The sequence below is a fragment of the Ctenocephalides felis genome, unplaced genomic scaffold (assembly GCF_003426905.1).
Source record: "Ctenocephalides felis isolate EL2017-DRISC unplaced genomic scaffold, ASM342690v1 CF-g0.4_SCAFFOLD_01886, whole genome shotgun sequence".
Taxonomy (NCBI): domain Eukaryota; kingdom Metazoa; phylum Arthropoda; class Insecta; order Siphonaptera; family Pulicidae; genus Ctenocephalides; species Ctenocephalides felis.
The window spans coordinates 162,155,742-162,171,610 of record NW_020538040.1 but is presented as its reverse complement, the minus strand read 5'-3'; the positions used below and the strand labels follow the sequence as shown (position 1 = coordinate 162,171,610).

At 32.1% G+C, this 15,869-nt stretch overlaps 4 protein-coding genes across 8 annotated transcripts; 1 reads left to right on the top strand and 3 right to left on the bottom strand.

The window, feature by feature from the left end:
* Window positions 1-1,487: 1,487 nt before the first annotated feature.
* On the bottom strand, window positions 1,488-2,160 carry LOC113376801 (transcription initiation factor IIA subunit 2-like). Its single transcript, XM_026616865.1, has one exon. It carries the CDS (start codon window positions 1,993-1,995, stop codon window positions 1,657-1,659), a length of 339 nt encoding a protein of 112 aa, XP_026472650.1. The 5' UTR covers window positions 1,996-2,160; the 3' UTR covers window positions 1,488-1,656.
* Window positions 2,161-3,621: 1,461 nt separating this feature from the next.
* On the top strand, window positions 3,622-5,581 carry LOC113377855 (serine/threonine-protein kinase PAK 1). Its single transcript, XM_026618293.1, has one exon. It carries the CDS (start codon window positions 3,829-3,831, stop codon window positions 5,302-5,304), a length of 1,476 nt encoding a protein of 491 aa, XP_026474078.1. The 5' UTR covers window positions 3,622-3,828; the 3' UTR covers window positions 5,305-5,581.
* Window positions 5,582-6,298: 717 nt separating this feature from the next.
* LOC113377892 (ras GTPase-activating protein-binding protein 2-like) lies at window positions 6,299-10,689 on the bottom strand. Of its 2 annotated transcripts, none has more exons than XM_026618341.1 (10): window positions 10,539-10,689; window positions 9,999-10,184; window positions 9,791-9,932; window positions 9,476-9,634; window positions 8,982-9,255; window positions 8,734-8,907; window positions 8,512-8,648; window positions 8,084-8,246; window positions 7,675-7,931; window positions 6,299-7,246 (listed from the first exon to the last, which is right to left on the bottom strand). In XM_026618341.1, exons 2-10 carry the CDS (start codon window positions 10,094-10,096, stop codon window positions 6,974-6,976), a joined length of 1,677 nt encoding a protein of 558 aa, XP_026474126.1. In that variant the 5' UTR covers window positions 10,097-10,184; window positions 10,539-10,689; the 3' UTR covers window positions 6,299-6,973. The 2 variants fall into 2 exon arrangements, with proteins under 2 accessions (XP_026474126.1, XP_026474127.1); XM_026618342.1 differs by lacking the exon at window positions 10,539-10,689 and adding an exon at window positions 10,362-10,462.
* Window positions 10,690-11,163: 474 nt separating this feature from the next.
* Window positions 11,164-15,448, bottom strand: LOC113377196 (RNA-binding protein squid). 4 transcript variants are annotated; one of them, XM_026617423.1, is made up of 8 exons: window positions 15,166-15,448; window positions 13,674-13,714; window positions 13,327-13,601; window positions 13,034-13,256; window positions 12,720-12,896; window positions 11,857-11,931; window positions 11,596-11,678; window positions 11,164-11,525 (listed from the first exon to the last, which is right to left on the bottom strand). In XM_026617423.1, the coding sequence occupies exons 1-7, from the start codon at window positions 15,336-15,338 to the stop codon at window positions 11,602-11,604; spliced, it is 1,041 nt and encodes a 346-aa protein (XP_026473208.1). In that variant the 5' UTR covers window positions 15,339-15,448; the 3' UTR covers window positions 11,164-11,525; window positions 11,596-11,601. The 4 variants fall into 4 exon arrangements, with proteins under 4 accessions (XP_026473208.1, XP_026473207.1, XP_026473209.1 ...); XM_026617422.1 differs by having other exon boundaries at window positions 13,028-13,256; window positions 15,166-15,447; XM_026617424.1 differs by lacking the exon at window positions 11,857-11,931 and having other exon boundaries at window positions 13,028-13,256; window positions 15,166-15,446.
* Between the last annotated feature and the right edge of the window lie 421 nt (window positions 15,449-15,869).

The following is a 15,869-nucleotide window of genomic DNA, read 5'->3' as shown; positions in this document are numbered from 1 at the left end:
AAACTCAGTAGTATTATTTACAATTATACACAAAATCCAGAATCCAAAAACAATATGAAAAACTTGAAACGTAATCAATTAGTCGAAAGACCAAAAAAGACTTGGATGGTCTATACTGTTTCCTATAGAAAGTGTATAAATCTTCCAGTTTGATTGTATTGACAAAATATAGATAAACCAATGGGGTTTATTGTTTTTATAATACTTCATTGTATATAGCATTCAAACAACACATCCTTATACACTTAAAGTATTAATATTTTTGATTCTCTAGAAATTGTCTAGAATATACCTTATTTAGCAAAACAACGTTTGCCGGGTCAGCTAGTATATATATATATATATATATATATATATATATATATATATATACGTATACATTTATACATATATATCATGTAATGAAAGAAACTATATTTACAGTGATTAGTCCTCAATACTATCATATCTTAGTTCCATAAATTTCAATCGTCATTTCAGAAAATTAACAAATAACGTAAAAATATCAAACAGCAAATCAAATATTCCATTAGATTTTTTTTTCAAAAACTAAAATTGTGAGATCAACAAAAAACAATTCTGAAACTTACCGCAACAAGAAATGTATTTGTTCTCGAAGAACAATAGGCTTCAAAGAGGTAAAACTAAATCATTAATTCAATTCATTAAACAATTCAATTAATTGAGAAACGTTCAATAATTATAGAAAATTATGTTATGAAGCACTTTTGAGCAAATTTTGTTGGAAAGTAGTGACCCCAAATCTAATGCGCAAGGCATTGTATATAGACATTATACTATTCCACATTCAAATAGTTGGACAAATAGTCGACTCTGTAATATAAGATTGTCAAACCTAAACCTCGCTTTCCAGTTGGATATCTAATTTCAGAAACCAGCAATATGTAAAACAATTACATTCAGACAGCCTGCAAAAAGCAAATATCATAATCGACTAAAGACATTTGCAACTTTTATCTTGAGCCATGTCTGGTTAATTTTATTCTTGAATGTTTACACACTGATTATTAGTTCCAGTTTAATATTTACAAAAGTTATGAAACATTTTATTACTTTGATCTATTTATGAAATTTCCAAAAGTGACTCATGTAAGTGTAATAATTGTAATTGGTAATATTTTGTTTATGTATTTTCTTTAGACTTTTTGCATTATGTACATTTCCAAAATCAACTCCAAGAAAACAAAATTCATGAGAGACTTATGCTATGGCCAGTATCGAGAAATAAAGGTGAGACAGACCTCAGTAAATCTTGTTCTTTCTATCGCACATGCAGATTTTATTGCCTTGAATAGAAGTTGAATTACATGAGTTGCAGGACAATTAGAGCAACGATATATTTAAACTCAAAATGGCAATGATGGAATTTGTTTCCACACTGGAATTATCCTTTGTTAGAAATAAATCTACATACTACAGTATGTAGAAAATTTGTTAGGCAAAAAGATAGTTTATTAAGTGTTCATTATATAAAATACAGAATTAAAATAAATATTGACAATGTATGTACAAGAACAACTTGATTCGTCTATGTAAATTATTACCTATACATAAATATTAATACAATAATTGCAAAACAAGTTCATGTTTCTTCTAAAGAAGATGAACTAAAATATTAATTGATATCGGTTAGCTTCATCTTTTCGAGCTGCCTTCACCTTCAACAATCTTTCCATCACAGGCAACAATCTTAACTTTGTCTACCCGAGCAATTTCTTGGACTTCCTTAAATTCAACATCATCAAGCATAAATGTCCATACATTGTCACAAAAACGGTAAGTGTTCAGTTTTGAAGCCCTGAACGTTAATCTAGACCTAACCTTATTGGAAAGGGTTTGATTTATGCATTTGTCGAATTGGAGTAAAACTCGAATAGCTAATTGTGGCGTTATCTGCCCATACAGGATTAATTCGTCTAAGCTCTCTTGCAACGTATTTCCTAAGGTTGTATTCCTATACAGCTGGTAGGACATATTACAACCGTGACTTTTAATTTTGGCTAAACTAAAATCTCGTACATTTGACCGCGTTTACACAACTCAAAATAACGATAACGCAACAGAAATTTCACTTTTATAGTTAGTGTACTAACCTTACTAAAACAGCACGTGACGGTTAATGAAAACTGTCAGGTTCGACATCTGTATTCGCTCAGAGCGTGACTGCAGCGCCCATGCAGCGCCGGAATAAATATGAACTAATTAAGGCTATCAGTGTGTGGTTTTTATGGGTTTTATATGTTTGTTAAAGAAAAAAGATATTAAATAATTGTTATAAATAATAATAAACATTATACAATAATAATGTGAACGCTCAATGTTTATTGAAATTATTAAATTTACTTCAACGCACTTAAAACATAGTTAAGTGTAATGATTAATTTAATAAAGAAATGCAGTAAACATTTTTAAGGTTAAGTGCCTTAAAGCTTATGTCATGAGCTCGGAATAGTTCTTGATAAAAACAATATAATAATGATAAAAATATTTTATCAATAGAATAAGTAAATAATAAATTAATTTACTCATTTTTTTATTATTTTTGGTCAAACTAAAGACTTAGACATTATTATAAAGACATGATTTAGGCATTATTATAAAGACAAGACTCATCAAATAAAATTGCAGGAAAAAAAGCGACTTTAACTTTTCGAGTCTTGTAAATTGAAGGAAATATTGTTGACAAGTAGGTTGGGCTCAATACCTCGTCCGATTCACTGCAAATGCGATCATAGGGCTTGGGAACCCACGGTGATTCATCAACACTACAAATATATTTTTTGCATTATTTCAGCATTGTATTAATTAAACTGATTGTAAAATAAACATTTTACGCTATGTGATAACTTTTATTTTTCTTTCAATCATAAAATTACATTTATTATATAATAACATGTAATTAATAGATAGATAATAGTTATACATAATCAATATACAATATATAAATATATATTTATCATTATTTCAGCCTTGTATTAATTACATTGTTTACAAAACAATTTTTTCTAGTAAGCATTAAATTTTGATAAAATAACAATTTATTGACTTATAATTTTTCTTTTTGCTAAACATAACAATTTTACAAATATTCATAGTACTCCAAATTGAATTTTTATAACAATAAGGTTATGATACTTACTTTATTCTTCTAACCGCGATCCACTTTTCCCGTTGATTTTCTTTCCACTTATCTGTAGGAAATGTATAGAATATGCAGTCACTTTTTCTGCTCTTATTTCTACAACCCACTACACAACAGCTTTGGTGGCTCATTTTTAATTATCTTATTTAAATTTGAAATAAACAAATATTGGTATGTGTTTTTCTTTAAAATTTCTGTCATAATGACCTACTTTAATGCTCAAAGTAGCCACAACGAACGCTTCGGTCGATTTGACTTCCCCTTCCATGCCTTCGCACATAGCCAATTGTGCAATGTGCAATGCCTTTCGCAATTTCGCATACAAGCGCGCACCACGAATTGCCCGCTGCCTACCAATGAGCTTATTTATCTATGATGCAGAGTTTCTCTTAAAGTTTTAAAGGTAACGTGCGGCAACACCAATTTGACAGATTTCATTTGTTTGCGTGTGGTAATCTCGTATGTCAAATGTGTCAAATTGTTAAGCAGTCTATGGACATTCGTATTTCGTAAATGTTTATGACGAGTTGACGAGTAAAGAAAGTCCAAGGGGTCTCCGACCACTCCTTTTGCTGATAAGTGATAATGATTTGTGATAGTGTTGATAATACGTAATATAAAAAATAAAACGTATATAACACTACGGAGCTACCAGAGTGTCAAAAATGAGTGCAATAAGTCAAGGTTTTAGTAAGATATTCTCAAGAATATCACATTCAAAGGATGATCCAAAGGATAGATCGGCGACCGAAATTGGTCTGCCAACTAACGTGATGCATGAATTTCATGTTAGTAAAAACGCAGTGACCGGTAAATTGGAAGGTTTACCTACATCATGGATAAAGATTATGAACAATCAAATAACGCAGGCGGAGCAAAATGAAAATTTAGACGCTGCTATACAAGCTGTGAAATATTATAATTATTCCATTAAGAAAAAAGACACAACAGAACCCTTTAAGCCATTCGTTACGAAAGAAATAATTGATGAAGAAACGGTGGAAATCGATACGTACGTCGGCGACAGAAATGTAAGCAAAGGCCAAGAGTCGAATAAAGCTATCCCCCCAGAGCCCAATACACCGCCACCAGCACTTCCTAGTAAGACCAATACACTTCCAGTATTACCGCCAAAGAGGAGCAATAAACAGCAGCCCACACCAATAAATGATTTATCTAGTAGTGTCAATAATTTAAATGTTACAGGCGATAGTCCTGAGTTACGTAGAAAGAATGTTTCAACCTTATCTGATGAGCAAGTTTTTGCAGAACTCAAATCCATATGTAATCGTGATGATCCACATCGCAGATTTGAACGACAGAAAGAGTTGGGAGCTGGCGCTTCTGGTACAGTATTCATAGCCAACGATGTTGTTACCCAGCAGAAGGTGGCTATAAAAGATATCGATATGACAAAGCAGCAGAGAAAAGAATTAATACTCAGTGAAATTAAAGTCTTGAAGGATTTTAATCATCCTAATTTGGTTAATTTTTTAGATGCTTACTTAGTCCATGACAATTTGTGGGTGATCATGGAGCTCCTGGAAGGAGGCCCCCTCACTGATGTGGTTACCGAGTGTATTATGAAAGAGGGCCAGATAGCAGCTGTTTGTCATGAAGTTTTGAAAGCAATATGCTTTTTGCATAGCAAAGGAACAATACACCGAGATATAAAATCAGACAACGTCCTATTGGGAATGAATGGTTCTGTTAAAGTTACTGATTTTGGTTTTTGTGCTAACATTGTGGGGGATGAAAAGCGGCAAACATTAGTAGGTACTCCATATTGGATGGCGCCTGAAGTAGTCACTAGAAAAAAATATGGTAAAAAAGTTGATATCTGGTCATTGGGTATTATGATTATTGAGATGTTAGAAGGTGAGCCTCCATATTTGAAGGAATCCCCTCTTAGGGCTCTTTACCTCATTGCTGCAAATGGCAGGCCTAATATTCCTCGATGGGAAAAGCTGTCCCCAGACCTTCAAGATTTCCTAGATCGGTGCCTTCAAGTAGATGTTGACAAACGTGCTTCAGCACATGAATTGCTGCAACATAAATTCCTTAAGAACTGCATGGAACTGCGCAGTTTAACACCATTGATACGAGCTGCTCAACAAAATCTAAACAAGAAACTTTTTTAGATACATTTTTATATTGAATTAAGCTGTGATGAATTTCGTGCCTTGTAGTCGTGATTCCCAAATCAATTTTACTTTTGACAAATGGCTTGTATTTGCCAAAATTTTATTGTGTATAAAAATGTATTCGAATCATTCATAATGATTATTTTATTTTGCAGATTACTACTTACCTTATTATGGCATTCCAAAAGCAGTCTATGATCTATAACTTTTTTATCAATTTTATACATACATAGGCTGTTAACTTGAAAAGTGCATTTTATAGTATATAACTGAATATTAAGGATTTGTGAATGATGGGTGCAAATAGGAAATAAGTCATTGTATTAAAATTTTACCTTGTATACTAAATACACATTAAATTGGTTATATTTTTAAATTAATTTGTTTTATTAAACAAAAATTGTCTTCATTCATACAAGTAATTATTATATAGAACCATCAAAAAGAAAAATGCTTTTCAAAACAGGCTTGTAAATTTGTAATGACTATGATACTCAAAGTCAATTACTTTATTAAATTACCATTCAATGTGTTCATAAATTATTATAAATTAAAATTAAGTAAGTACATCTTTAGTATTCCAAATTAAAATGTTGAAACACCTATTCTCAGGAATTCTATGTATTTTTAGTGCGATTTTTAAATTACAAAAATTAATTTAAACATAACTACCAAATGAAATTAATAATACCCCTCTTGCACTAAAAATATATGGCAAGAAATAACATTTTAACACAATACATATCATCGCTTGCTCAGTGCATTTTCATATAAATTTACATCATAATATTTGTGTGATAAAAACACACGATTACTTACAAAAGAAATAATGTAACAATTGCATTTATAAAAAAGATCACGTTTATTTGGGCACTGCCTGCACTTATAGATAGTCCAATACACTAAAATATGAAATCAACTCTTTCACAGATTCTCCAAATATACAATTATGATATTACCTATAAATATTCCAAATTTCAATGGCATTTACATAAATAAAATGTTATAATTTGCCATTTAAAAATGAAGTGATTAACTAAGATACTTATATTGAAATTATGGACTCTCATTACATTACATAATATCACTAGATTATCTTATAAGTTTAGTATCTTATGAACACTATACACATTTTATCTAATTAAATTACATGATATAGTATAAAACATTAGAATTTTGCTAAATTCCATCACTAATCGTTCACTGAACAGAATTTTATGACTTGTGATTTAAAATTAAATTAAAATGATCGAAACTCGAGCCAAAGTCAAACATTACAATTGAATACAGTCTATTTCCAACAACATTATGAAAATATCTATTGTTTAATTATTTGACATATTGCAATCATAATAAATATGTCTCCATATCCTCATACTCACCTTAATAAAATAAAATTACATTCATAATAGCCCATAAGAATTTCAATAAGACTTCTGGAAACCCACAGCATTTAAAATCAAAGTGTGGGTTTTACTATTAAACTAAAGACACTGATCAAAATGTTAATCAATATATATGTAACAGTTTGATATATTATAATGTACACAGGAAATAATTTCAAATCAATAAATCTTAAAATTGATTACAGAAAAAATAGGAAGAAACAATAACTAAAGAAACAAAAGGAGTGGTTTCAAAGTTTTCCATCATTGTCAAGGTTTTACTAACGTCGATTGTAATTACCAGTTGCTGCAACACGTTGACCATTACCTCGTTGGTAACCCGCAGATTGACGATTCTGACCACCAGGGCCCCCACGACCTCCAGTACGGGCATTTTGACCTCCCATGTTCTGGCCAGCACCCGGTCCACGTGGATTTTGACGACCAGAAGCATCATTGTTTGTTCGTGACTCAGTGTTAGAGCGAACTCGAGGTTTCTTTTCCTCAACATTCAGTTTCTGTCCATCTGGTGATCCTTCTGGGAAGTAGACACCCTTAAAAAAATACAACAAATAAATTAGTATTATACACAAATTCATTTATAATTTATTATATTCTGAAATCACTATAAAAATTGCTTATGTAAGTATTACATTAGTTAAAACTTTTTTTTTAACATATTAATCACCACAATGTCAGAAAAATTTTCCTATGAGTCATGCTAATTTCATTGGATTATTCAGTTAAAAATGCATTAAGAGAACAATTTTAAAAGAATCAAAAAAAATTTTTTTTTGACTAATTACTGGAAAAATACTATTGCTATCGCAAATATATGACTGACATGACTATTTAAAAACTTTTTTTTCTCGACAAATGGCCTATTAAATATATTCCTGATATGGCTCCTGTAGAACATATTACTGTCAGAAACACATGACTGACATGGTGATTAATGTGTTCAATTATATCAAATGTGTACCTTGCTTGCCAAACAGTTAGCGACAGATTGTGGGTCCTCAAAAGTTATGAATCCATAATTGGGAACCCTGGCATTAGGCATTTTTGAGGTAGCTGCAGATTTCGAATGGATACGTAGCTCATGAACAGGACCAAACTTTGTGAATAACTGCTTCAATTCTTCCTCTGTTGCATTGTGAGGAAGATTGCCCAGAAACAGTTGATAGCTTTCATTGTAATGAGAGCTGTTACCCATACCTCCTCGTCTATGATCTTTATCTAAATTCAATATAGCACTTTTAACATTCATTCAACTATTGCAAAATAACACAGTGAACATTAAAACTGTAATATGGAGATCCCCAATGCATGTGCACATTATAGTTACGCATTTAAAATATTAATACATTAAGCATTATGCTCCTACTTACCACCATCTGCTGCATTCCTCGAGCCAGCGTTTTGGCCTCTTTCTGGACGTGGTGGTAGAGCTCTAGGTTGTTGAACTGCAGGCCTTTTAGGTGACTTTACATCCCAGTATTGCTGCTGTCCAGGCGCATTGCTAACGGGGCCATTATCAGCTTTACGATTAGCCTGAGAGAAAAATATAAAGATATTGAAATAAATGTCGTAAGCTATAAGAAATAGTACAAGTATCAAAGACATGCATTTACATATTAATTGTTGATAATAGTTTAATAAATAGGGAATAAATAATTCAAAACTTATTAGTAAACTATCCATGAAAGACTACATTGTGCCAATTTTATCGAAAGTCATTAAATAACTGCTTGATACAATATTGCATAGTATCAATAACGCCATCACCAAGAAACAAGTTCAAGCAAAACAAACTTACTTGTCCATCCGGCCAGAAGTTTCCTGTACTATGAGCAGGAGTTGAATTAATAGCTGATGAAAATGATAAGGTACTGCCTGTACCAGATTTCACCAAATTAGCGTAAGTTTTAGGCTCAGAACTTGCTGGTGGAGCAGCTGTCATGAAAAAAAAATATTGAAAAACAAAAATCAGAGAACTTATTAAAAAAAAATGTAATATTATTAAGAATTCAAGTAATACCTTGTTCTTTGTTTACGGTGTCAGCATTTTCAAAGTTCAAATCATTTGTAGATTCAACAGGCGGTGAGGTATTTTGTTTCTCCACCACAGGTTCTTTCTCTAATGATTGATCTTTTGAGGCTGGAACTGACTCAAAAGATTCTAAGATCTCTCCTGCACTTCCATCTGAAGCAGCTACATAAATTATATTTGAAAATCAAACTCAAATTACTTGGAACCACATATAAAAACTTTTAAATACTCTTTACCTGTCGTTTGAGCAGCTTCCTCAGATGAAACGCCATTGACCTGGGGTGGGGTTTGATTAGCCGTGGTGTAATTCTGTTGGAAACCTTCAGAATTGACTGACCCAGCATTGCAGTTATAATAGCCAGTCAAATTCTGACTCGTAGTAGATGTTGTTCCTTCAGTCAGAGTCACTGAACTTGAGGTAACGGCCAATGAGGATTCGGACTCGACATCTTCATCAGCCTCTGATCGGCTGGAATCAGCCTCAACATCATCATCAGTAAAAACAAGATCCTGAAGAAAACAAAGAGAAGATAGTAAATATTACATATGAATTTTTATACTGTACTAGTACAGTAAAAGAGTTTCTACTCTTATGATTAATAAAACAAAAAAATTGGTAATAAATTATGCACGTCTAACATTAAGAAACACTATTCTGAAGTATTATTTATTTAATACATATACCCGTAAACAAATCCATTTAAATTATTCGTAACTTTTATAAACTAACCTGATAGCGGAAAATGTCGTTATGGACATAATACTTCTTGGGTGATTGAGATGCTAAAACAAAAGTCTGGGTGAACCTTCTCATTGGCTGGCCTGCATTGGACAACTCCCCAGTAACCTGAACCACAACTCCATTACCAAGAGTTGCTTGAGAATCAACCTGCAAAATGATGCAAGCAAATTATTTTCAGCACTGCACGATTTAAACAAATACCTTGTAAAGTCACCACAGACAAAACTCATTCATAAACCTCTTGCTAAATTATGACAAGAGAAATGTCATACAACGTTGAAGTTTCAGCAATTGCAAATATACCTGACTGATCTTAGCATGGCAATCACGGAAATTGAGTTGCTGGATTTTATTATGTATCTGCTTCTGTCCAATGACTGGAGCTGACTCTCTGTTTGGTGAATCTAGACCTCCATGAACGAAACTTGAATAATTGTTATAGAACCTGTATAGAACAAAATTAATAGATAATAGTCTAAGTGCACAATAAAATAAAATTAAATTACATTACCTGTGCAAATGAGTGGGAGCTTTGTTAAGCAGAGTGTAGTATTGCCGGACGAATTCACGTCCCACACACTGAGGTGAAGGTGTCACATCCATTACCATTGCTCAAAATCTAGTCAACTTCAATTCACTTTGATGAGCGAATTCCAGCTTAAATTTGGTTAATAACTGGTCAATAAAACATATGTCCCTGAAAATTCAAATAAAGAGATAATTGTCACACGTATTTGAAACAAACAAAGAAAATATATAACTTTATCAAAGAAGGTTATGTGTTATACACTTTATTTGATACTAGCAGAAACAAAAGACGAAATTTAAAACAAATGAATCAACGCATGAAAATTTAGTAAAACAAGCTACTAACAAGATCCAAAAGGGCGGAATGCACACTTATTATTTCAGATGCCTAGCTATCGGCAGGATTTTCGTAAAAAACACTTAATCGGCAAACCTTCACATTTGTCAAACTTCTACCGCAAAATGTATTAAAGCGTCGTATGTAAATTAGCAATAACAATTATTAAATGGTTCGATGACTTACTTGAATTTCAGATCGAAACAGTGAGCTTTTCGACTTTTTAAACTGCATATAATATCACGCACGAAACAGAAGTAATAGAGAAACTCCACTAAGAACTTCGCAGAGTAAAGAAATAACAAATAGCTCACTTATCGGCAAACGAAAAAGGCGATATATCTAAAGACGAAGAATAGCAGGATGTTAAATATTATGGTTAGAATGCGCACTCTATATGCGCACGAGATCAGATCACGGTACCAACTTAACAATAAAATCCGGTATCATTTTGCAACTTGACTTAGTATTGCCAGAAGCGTACACTTATTCGAACTGATCGAAAGTACGTTAGCCAACGCTTTACTAAAAAAGAAAAACTCATATCCTTCATTTAGATCAACAGAAATTTTATGATTATTTTGATGCAAAAATGAAGTATTTCTCAAAATACTAATTATTATCATGAATTGTACAAGTAATTCAAATCCATACAAACTTCCAGAATTAATTAAATAAAAGACTGGTATACATTTATATTATTTTATATTGTTTACACAGAATATAAAAAGTGAAGTGTACATGTCTAGAAATAAATATATACAAGATTCATACCTTCAAAATTAATATAGTCAAAGTACTTTTTTGTCCCTGTTTTTACTCAAAAAGAGTATCGTTCATTCACTTAAAATATTAAAACAAAAAATATTAATTTATACATTTCCTAATACACTTTCAATGAGAATTACATAATGAAATAAAAGGAGAAAATCTCTACATTTACCCACAAATTAATACAAAACTATACCTAAATTAATTCACATAGTATTTTATCTTACTCTCCATTAGGTAAGAAGCCAATGAGCATTCTTAACTAAATACTAAGATTTGTACAGATGTTTAGAACGCACTTAAAGTTAAATCTTTCCTCTTCCACTTCTGAGGAAGTATAGAAAGAGCTCCACATGAACGAAATATATTATGAACTGAATGGAAGATGAACTGGATCACTATCTGCAATAAAGAAAATCAACTTGAAACAAAAGTCAAAAGTGAAGTGTCAAACACAAATCTTAAAACTTACAAGTTATTAATAGGGCTGGTGCCTCTGTTGGCGTCCACCACCACCACCACGTTGCTTTCCACCGCCATATCCGCCGCTTGCACCTGCACAGAAATAAATTATAAGTTTCAATCATATGCAATGTTTGTATTCAACACTTCACATACTCAAAACATGTAATTTGTTACGTCGATTAGTGTGCAAAAAGTTAACTTTCAAAATTAAATCTTAATCAAGGCAAAATTGGTAAAATGAAATAAGGCAACGACAAACAGTCTATACCTTTGCCACCACGGGGACCCCCTGTACGACCACCGTTTCCAAAGCCCCCTTCAAATCCCCCATAGCCGCCGTAGTCTGCTTAGAAGATTTTTGATGAATTAAAAATTGTTTAAAATTTAGAAAGACTAAATAATAGTAACCAAACAATATGGCATTAAGAAGGAAACCAATGGAATGCAAATCTTTCATTATACTACTCTAAACGACAAGCACACAACACAAACTAAACCATAGCATAATTTTTTCTTGGTGCAATATACGAACGTCCTGCAAAGGCCTACTGTTTTTGGATATGGTCAATAAAAAATGCAGCGGAGGTGGTGAACTTAATGAAAGTGACTGCAGAAGTTGCAAATACAAAATTAAAATGAAGAGAAAATAGAGAAAAATAAAGAAAATAAAACAAAAAAATAATAAGAAATAAAAGAAAGAATATATGGTAAACACATTGAGAATTTATTTTCAATAAATTTTATCATATAACATTCACAATGTATTGTCCCATATATCATTTTACCCAATTTTATGAACTACAATATAAGAAATCAAATTTCAGTTCAACATGAAAAAAATACTGCAATTAATAAAATATGGGTATAACAAATAGATTTATAACAGGTGGAATCATTGGTGTATGATACATATACAGGAAATAAAAATCAAGTCATTTAGAACTATTGATAAATAGATGAAAAAATATAATCTTAAAATTAAAAAATCAACATTAGCATAAGTTTATCATATACAAATATATAATAAATATATACACAGACAGTATAAACCCCTGAGATTTTCTTTTGTCCGGAATGATTAGAGTCACTTGCTACGTGTTCCGTTTACATTTTTCCTATTGTTATATTTACCGTAGTTGGGGTAGCCAGCATAATCATAACCGCCATAACCTCCATAGCCACCTCCATAGTAATCATAGCCGCCACCGCCATAACCATCATAACCACCTCCATATCCACCCTGGTTGTAGCCACCATAACCACCGCCATAACCTCCTTGGTTACCTCCCCAACCACCTTGACCGTAACCTGCAACAAGCAACACAAGCTACGTTAGACCAATTCAAAGCAATAAACAACACTTATGTCCAAATGTGGTGACACATCAAGCCAAAGCGTCATGTAAGAAAACAAACTAGTATAAAATAAACTAGTTGTACCTCTACCTCCACGTCCGCCTCTGCCTCCGCGACCGCCACGACCACCGCGCATTCCTTGCATGTTGTCCGGCTTGGGAGTGGCTTTTTTCACATCTACTTCCTTACCAGCAATCGTTTGTTTTGGTGTTTTCAATAACTCATTGACAACTTGCTCAGATTCAAAAGTTATAAAACAGAAACCTTTCCGTTGATTCTTCGTCTTGTCAAATGGCATCTCAACTTCTATGATCTATGATTACATATACTATTATAATATAATACTCTTAATTAGTTTCAAGAAATTAAAAAAAATTAATTACCGTCCCAAACTGATTGAAATAGTTTTTGATATCATCATCGCTGACTTCAGTCGTCAAACCTCCAACAAAAATTTTTCCATGGCGGGCCTTGGCTTTCTTTGGATCTACTTTCTTGTTGTTAATTATATGTTCAGATACAGCAACAACTTTATCAATGGATTCAGGAGATGAATACACGATGAATGCAAATCCTCGTGATCGACCAGTACTGGGGTCAGTTTTAACATTAATGCTATCGATATCTCCATATGCACCGAAGTGTTCACGCAATTCCTCTATAAACATAAACATATTCTTTAGTATAAGAAAAACATTGAATACAAATAATTTTAAACTGATATACTTACTATCAGTTGTTTCCCAACTAAGTCCACCAACAAAGAGTTTCCTGTGAATGTAACAAAATATATTATAGAAACCAAATTTTAAACTACAATTAGAATGAAGTTAATTTTTGATTTAATTTTAACATTATAATGCAGTACTTTCACAAAACGAAACCTCATGTTTAAACTAAATCTATTAAGTTAACGCCAAACAAGCACTGCTGCAAAAGTGAACCTCTTAGAATCTGAAAATCTTTATATACAAATGTTTGCAAAATTAAAGATTAACACTAGACTTTTATTATAAGTAGTGAAATGATAACTTACTGGTTCCCCACTTCTGGCGGAGAATTGTTAATTGACTTCAATGAACTTATGATTCAATGTATACAAAAGTTACTGTGACACTGGCATATACATGATGAATTTAAATAGTCAAAAATTAAAAATAAAATATTACCATAAAAGGATCTTACACTAAACTTGACATGAAAATTATCAAAATGTGTCAAAATGAGAAAACAGATCGACCGACATTTGAAATAATAATCACTAGTGTGCGATAGCAAAGAAAACTGCTCAGCAAACAAATCCTGTTGTTTAAATGTTCAAAGTAGGTGATCTAATTTTCATTATCAAAAACAAAACAGGTATATGCCATAAAATCACTTAAATATAGATTACGGTACAACATGAAAATACAAATGTAAGATCCAAGTAGATTATGTAAATTCAGAAAATTTACAATTAATAATGACTGCAACAACTAAATTGATCAAAGAAAAAAATTTAATAAACATGGCCAAAGATGGCATTTGCTCAAAAATATCGAAAACTTTAACGATAACTAAGCCACAAGGACTTAGCCATGTGTGTGACCCTTTTGTTCTGATAAATACCATCATCAGCAACCCAGCTGCAGCGCACAGGGCTCCGGGTCACTCACACCTGCCAAGAGGGAAGCTGGTTAGATTTATATGGACTCAAAACCTAGATACAAATCCTCCAAACAATATTACAGATGCCCAAAACTTTCATTAAATTATCCGGCGAAAATTTTCAAAGAAAATATTTTTAACATATTAAACAATAATTTCTGAAAGTGGGCAAATAATTAAAGTTAAGTTAATCATAAAGAATGCTGCAAAAAAGTGACACTATAAAATTTTATCATTTCCAAACAACAGTAATAGTAAAGATATAAGATCGCATTAAACACCGCGATGATCCGCCATTTTGTATAATTATGCTAAAGCCGCTTAGATGCTCAGAATATTGATCTATTTATATACGAATTAATTCAATATCATTAACAAGCAGCATTTCAAGCTAGATTACATTTAATCATTTAACAATACAACATTAAATATAATCATTAGCGTTCGAATACTTATATGAAATCTAAAACTACGTTTCAATTTACGCATCCGAAATTATATAAATACATATTTATTAACAAATCGAACATCTAATAGACTTTAAATGTAAATAAATAACTATAAACAACACATACCTATCGTCGTCACGGCCAGGAGCTTCGGCGCTTCCATTTTCACGAGACGCATCGCCGGCTCCTTCTTCACCGCCTCCGTTAACTTGTTCTTGCTCTTTCACATCTTGAGCAAAATCTTCTCCACCATTCATAGTATATTCTTGTGTTTCTGCCATTGTTTCCTTAGATAACATGAAACTACTTTAAGTCTATTACTAAAATTCTCACTGAACACCTTCTCTTACTGCTACCGAAACAACAATGGCTGCGTACGGCTAGCTTGTTTCACGACGAGGTACGCGCCGAGTCGAAATGCCGGAAGAACACCCAGTCAGTGAGGGTAAACGAACACATTAAATGTCGATGCTAGTGACCGAAATCGACAGTGGATGTCAAAAAAATAAATTTGTTCAATACACGATGCCGTATAAACATCGGATATCTATTAAAAATTGCCATAGTTTTAACGTATCAATACAATATATAAAATTGTGATCGAATAGTAATTAGAATCAAGAATTTTATCTGCTGTGTTATCAATTATGATTTGATAGTAATAAGAATTAAACAAAAATTATATCAATTGAAAGAATTTATATTCAAGGATATATGTGCATATTTATGCATATGACAATTTGATTTATCTGACATATTTATGTCAAAAGATTATGCATCACATATCATATATAAAAACCGTGTTTCAATTTAATAAATGTTTGAATCAA